This window comes from Phytophthora infestans, genomic scaffold (assembly GCF_000142945.1).
Source record: "Phytophthora infestans T30-4 supercont1.192 genomic scaffold, whole genome shotgun sequence".
NCBI lineage: Eukaryota > Oomycota > Peronosporomycetes > Peronosporales > Peronosporaceae > Phytophthora > Phytophthora infestans.
The window spans coordinates 116335-122664 of record NW_003303567.1 but is presented as its reverse complement, the minus strand read 5'-3'; the positions used below and the strand labels follow the sequence as shown (position 1 = coordinate 122664).

The window sequence follows — 6330 nt, the reverse complement described above, 5'->3', positions numbered from 1 at the left end:
CAAGATCGACCATTTCCTGGTCGCGTGGCGCCCAACGCTTTCGCACGCAGGCACGGCAGCTTGGTTTGAAGGCTCCAAGCTTCAACTTCGCACAGAGGAGCTCATCCACAACGTGTATCTGACGGGCCCGGGCAAGAATTCGCTACTCATGCGCAATCTGAGCGGCGATGCACGAGACGGGTACATCGCGAACCAAGAAGAATTACTGCAGCTTGGACTGGAAACTCTAGGCCTCCGCCTGAAACGTGAGTTTGGAAGTCGCCTGTCGACTCTACAAGTATGCCGCTTAGTAGCAAGCGAGTGGAAACGACCCGCAGAGAGCTACCGCCAGTTCTCAGTCGCTTACGCGCAATGGCAGCTGCAACTACACGAGACAAGTCGGTGTGACGTTCCACACGATCTTGGGAGCTGGAACTTCCACCCAACAGTCAACGTATATTGAGCTGTTGAAGCAAAATGTGAACTGAGCTACATCTAAATTCTACTCCTCTTTGCTCTCTCCTGCCAGTCCATGGCAGTCCAGGGAGAGGCTTGTTGCACTTGCAGTTGCACTTGCAAGTGCAGCAACAGCTGCATGCTGCAGCTTGTGGCCAAGAACCTGTTGACCATGATCATCAGCAGCTTGCCTGGAAGTACTCGTGTTTAGGACAGCTTGTCCAGGGCTAGCGCCCACCATCACACTGCCCCCCAAGCTTTCATAAACCACGAAGTGCACGTACTCCATGAATCCTTGTGCGTCGGTAAACTTACCACAAAAAGTTAAAGCCGAAAGAACTGTTGCTGAAATCTCGATCATCTTTAGTCCTTGGTTTCTTACGCTGCAGTACGGCAGCTACTGCGCGCTGCAGGCGTTCGTCGTTTTTGTCGTTGGCATAGTTGTTCATGAGCTGCGGTACATCCTCGCTGAGAACTTTCATCGGATCCCAAGAGTCCTCAATCTCTTCAAGTCCTTGCCACTTGACCTTGACTTCAAACGCCTTCATGTCATCATGGTAGCGGTGGTCCACTAATGCATCAACTGCCAGCAGTGTTCCTTGTGACGCTACGTGATCGATTAAATCAGTCGAAATGTTGAGAGAAGAATCTGCATAGTGCTTAAGTCGCGATGGATGTACCTTCATCGTCTTCCCTGTCGCTAGGTGCTCCACAGTGAAAAAGTACTCGGCCGCCACAGTAACACGATACGGGCCAACCCATGTCACCCTAAGTTTGTTGGCGTGCTGCTTTTCGTCTACACGAGACCGAAGGACGTAGTCACCGACAGTGAAATTTACAGCACGTTCATAGTGATACCGAGATCGATATCGCTGGCTCTGACGCTTTCGCACGTCTTCCACTACTTTGTGCGTCTTTCGAACGCTTTGCCGCATCTGACTCAGGTTCTTGTCCAAGTCCGGTCGGTCTTCAGGAAGCGAGACAATGCGTTTCTCGCATGCATGCACAATAGGAAAAGATTCCTTTTCAATGACACTCCAGTTGAGCGCTGACCCTGAGAACGATCCACCCATACAAATTAAAAGCTCATGCTGCTGCTCTTGGATCGGCGTGTCATGTTTCCACTGCCCAACTTGCGTTATCACGAGTCCCCAGCCCGTGTCCGATGCATCCGACAACAGAGCTGCTTAGATGGGTCTGGGTACGCTAGCATTGCTGAGTGCGACAGCATTTTTTTTACCTTCACGAACGCCTCCAATTCATCTTCAGAAAAAATCACTCGAATACCTGCAGCGACTCTCTTGTTGCGCTTTGTCCCCTGAAGAGATCGACCCGGTAGTTCTTGTACAGGTTTCACCACACGAGAGTAATCAACAAGTCCATCACGCATTCAATTCGTTGCGCAGACAAACTGTTGTAGTTCAGCTGCTGTCGACGGCACTGGAATCTGTTGAAGTGCCTCAATCCGCTCAGGATCATGACCCACACCGTTCTCGTTGATAATCCGACCGCACCATTTAATCTCAGTCTGAAACAAACTGCACTTTTTCGGGTTCAACTTGAATCCTACTTCGTCAAGCCGATACAGAATAGACTCAATAGCGGTCATGAGCTCATCGACCGTATCACCAAATACGAGCAGATCATCTATCCAAACGAGAACGCATTCATGAAGGTACTCTTTTAGTACTTCCTCCACAGTCGATTGAAAACGCAAAGCTGCATCCGTGCAACCCTGCGGTACTCTTGTTGGAGTAAAAATTCCACGATCCGTCATATACGAGAGCAGTTCTTGAGACTCGATATGCAAAGGAAGCTGCCAAAAACCCTTGATAAAATCAAAGATCGCATAGAATTTATTTCCTTTGCACTTCTCCAGTCGAACTTGCAGGCTGGGCATGACACCTGCAATGGGCTCAGTCATATCGTTGAATGGGCGATAATCGTTGGCTTGCCGAAACTCGTTACTACCACATTTCCTCACAGGCAATGCTGCACAGGCCCACCTACTTGCCTTGTTCTCCTTCACCCTCCCCAAACGCACCAGCTCAGCGTTGAACTGTGCCATAAATGCCGATTTCTCGGGACTATATTGACGAACTTTGCACTTGTAAGGCCTTGCATTTGGTTTCAGCCGGATCTTCAGCGGGGGTACTCTTGCAGGAGGGTCGTCACCAAGAATGAGTCTCCATCCTTTAAAAGAAAACAAAATGGCACGCAAACGGTCTACTTCAGCTCCAGGCGAAATAATCTCACGGTTCAAACAGTCTGCAACGATACCATCGATCACTTCTGCCAGTCTGCATCCTGCGTGACGCCACGCACAGGTACCCCAGTTGGTTCTCCAAATGAGTCATCGTCATCGCGATTCTGTGCCGCGAGCTGCTCAAGCTCTCTATCCACATCGATTACTAGTTCCGCCCAAAGCACTCGGCCCACAATCAACTCGTCGTCATCCGACTCGACGATTAGACACCGCTTCTGGTCTTGACATCGTACTGGCCCAGCGGCTGTGTTCAAACACAAATACACATCCGCACCATGAGTTGCCGTAAGGATTGCACCGCCTACCGCTTCCAGCTCCACTGGTTGATCCAATTCCACTTGTACAACCGTACAGTTCGAGAGCCTGTAGTTCTTTCATCATCTTCTGAGAAATAATGTTCCAGTCTGAGCCACTGTCAGCGCAGTAATGAGCTTCGAGCACCGCATTCAGTGTTGCAGTCGGTCGAATCCGATCGTTGCCCTTTTCACGCGGGTTTACGCGTTTGACCCGAAATCGTTTGGCATTCTGCTTCTTTGGAGCACGCTTGGCCATGATTTCTTCCTTTTCAACTTCGTCAATGTCTGGACACTCACTCAACCAATGATCCTTGCCGCATTTAAAGCAACCACCACGTGGCTTGCCCTTTGCTACTGCATTTGAAATTCCAGTGATTGGAGGCCTCTCACTTCGACGAGCTGCACCAGCGTCTTGCTGTGCTTTCCTTTTGCTCGTCCATGGCTTAGTCTGCGCAACAGTACGGTCGTTGTCCGACTTCTTCGCCACTCGAACTTCGCTGTGCCGCGATTGTTTTCCGTCTCGCTTCGCGTGTTGTTGGCTCCTCAGTATCGAGCGGTGCACAGCATCCTGCTCAAGAGCCTTCTTTCTGACTAGCTTGTACAGAGCTACGTCGTTCTTCGCGCTACTCTTGTCGATGAGCTTCTGGTGAGTCTCCACCTGCTCACGTAGAGCTCTTGGCCGCAAATGCTTCTTCAATATGGTGCACTTATGAGTCATCCCCATTGTCGTAGAGAAAATACCTTGCAGTCCGTTCTGCAGAATAATTTCCTCACACCTTTTGAAATAATTCACCTGACATCATCTTCTCTCAAATCCATACGAAGCTTCTCGTCAAACAGCGCATCAATGTTGTCAATGTCGCCGTTTTTCACGGTGTTTACAATCTTGTCGATCTCACTGAGGATTCGTTCCTCGGTGACATTTTCAAGTGGTATTTCCCAGTCGTACTTGCACATCATCTTCAGTAGTTGATGGTCGAAAGTACTTTTGACTGTCATCATCGGCTTTGCTTTGTCCTCTCCTGATATCGCACAGCGAGCAGAAATTGCATCCTCGTACTCACGACGTTCCTTCTTCCACTGCACCAGCTTGGCGTGAGAGATGTCGGTGATCCAAGGTGGAAGGATGGCCGACGATGTGACTGGCACGCTCGCCATCGACCTTATGTCGCCGTTATCTCCTCGACCTCGTTGTCGGGCAGGCTCCGCCGTCGTAATTCCGCTGCACGTTCTCATCCGTGCTTCACAGATACTATTGTTAACAATGTGACGTTCCACACGATCTTGGGAGCTGGAACTCCCACCAACAGTCAACGTATATTGAGCTGTTGAAGCAAAATGTGAACTGAGCTACATCTAAACTCTACTCCTCTTTGCTCTCTCCTGCCAGTCCATGGCAGTCCAGGGAGAGGCTTGTTGCACTTGCAGTTGCACTTGCAAGTGCAGCAACAGCTGCATGCTGCAGCTTGTGGCCGAGAACCTGTTGACCATGATCATCAGCAGCTTGCCTGGAAGTACTCGTGTTTAGGACAGCTTGTCCAGGGCTAGCGCCCACCATCACAGTCGGAAACCAGGGCGTCTAACAACATTGCTTTGAGCGGATTCTTGACGAACGCATGGGCAATGCATACCAACCTTCTACGAACGATCATCCGAGAAAATTCGGGACATCCAATTGATGAAATGGACCGTGCGATTCGAAAGCTGTGTGCACTAGCCGTTCATTAAGACATACTGACTGCTAGAAGCACATTCTCCACCAACACTGGTAAACGTAAACAGACCAACTCGGCGCCTCCACGAGACCGTGACTAGAAGACGATGAAGACTGATCGTTAGTCGAAGCCGGGGAAGACCGCACGTCGTGACTATTCTAAAGCTCGTTGCGGAAAATGTGGCGAATTGGGCCACACTACCGGATACCACGACACCTTCGTGCGGCGTGGTAAGAACAGCGGTCATGCCGCCTCTTCGACAGCTATCGGCAGAGATCAACCGTCATCAGCCTCTGACTCCAGCGATAAACGCAGGATTGAGTTCATGGAGTCTGATGAAAGCTCGTTAAGGTCACGGGAACCGTCGGCAGAACTGCGTCGTATACACGACCCAGTGATAGCTGGCGGTGTCCCGATCATTGACTCAGGGTCCACCTACCACATTACAAGGGACTCGACAAAACGCTTTGATATGAAAGAGTGCAGGATGTATGCAGTCGAGCTTGCGGATGGAGAACTCATTACGGGAGAGCGGATGGGCAAGATGAAACTTGACGACGTGAATAAGATTGTCTTGGACAACGTCGTCTACGCGCCGGGCTTCAATCAAACACTGATCTCTGTGAAACAGCTTATTGACCAAGGCATTAAAGGGGAGTTCACGGACAAGGAGTGCTTCATATATGACAAACCAGTCTACGCGGGGGTGTCTCGAGGTGTGTACACGCTAAAAATTCCATCTAGACTAGCATCGCTCCGCGCCCAAATTCAGTGGAAGACTGGCACCAACGCTTGAACCACCTGAACTACAGAGCGATCAGGGAACTGAAAAAATCCAGCGCCGTGAAAATCGTGGGCCCAGTCACACCCCTCGAACCTGTGAGACTTGTGCCAAGAGCAAGATCACTCATTCTCCAGCTCTACGCGTGGCGACGCGCCCTCCGGAAGCTCAACACGAAGTTTCCCATGGTGACTTGGCCGGGCCTTTCCGACGAAGCTACAACGGCAACAGCTATTATTTTGCTCTGAAGTGGATGGGTCACACGTCAGTCTACTTTCTCAGACACAAAAGTGACGCAGCAAGAAGCTTCAAAGCGTTCATGAAGGTCATCAACCGACGGTTTGGAGACACCAAGAGCCTCAAGATCTACCGGTCTGACAACGGTGGCGAGTTTCTTGGAGCAGAGTTCCGCAAGGTGTGTGAGGACGAAGGCATTTCCACGGAGATGTCGGAACCGGACGCACATCACCAAAATGGGGTTGCGGAACGCACCCACCGTACGTTGGCCGACAGCGCACGGGCCCTCATGCTGCAAGACGATATGCCACATTATCTATGTGAGTATGCCATTCGCAGTGCAGTACATACGCGAAACCGGGTCCTAGCAAAATGTGACAAGACAAACCCACCATTCGAAAAAAATTGGGGTCGAAAGCCTGACATGAAACACGTCAAGACGTTTGGTCAACGCTGCGTGGTGTTAATTCCCAGTGAAGAACGATCAACCAAGTTCCAGTTTCGGCTGAAAGGTAGAGCAGGTATTTTCCTCGGCAGCGACCCTGAACAGAAAGGCTATTTTGTATACGTCACGGGTCGAGGGCATCGTGTTGTCCACAG

At 50.5% G+C, this 6330-nt stretch overlaps 1 protein-coding gene across 1 annotated transcript; it reads right to left on the bottom strand.

The window, feature by feature from the left end:
- Positions 1 to 2821: 2821 nt before the first annotated feature.
- Positions 2822 to 4155, bottom strand: PITG_20493 (uncharacterized protein; the record flags this gene model as incomplete). Its single annotated transcript, XM_002895354.1, has 6 exons — positions 2822 to 2828; positions 2882 to 3038; positions 3190 to 3351; positions 3403 to 3439; positions 3560 to 3703; positions 3796 to 4155. The coding sequence occupies 6 exons, from the start codon at positions 4153 to 4155 to the stop codon at positions 2822 to 2824; spliced, it is 867 nt and encodes a 288-aa protein (XP_002895400.1).
- Positions 4156 to 6330: the final 2175 nt, after the last annotated feature.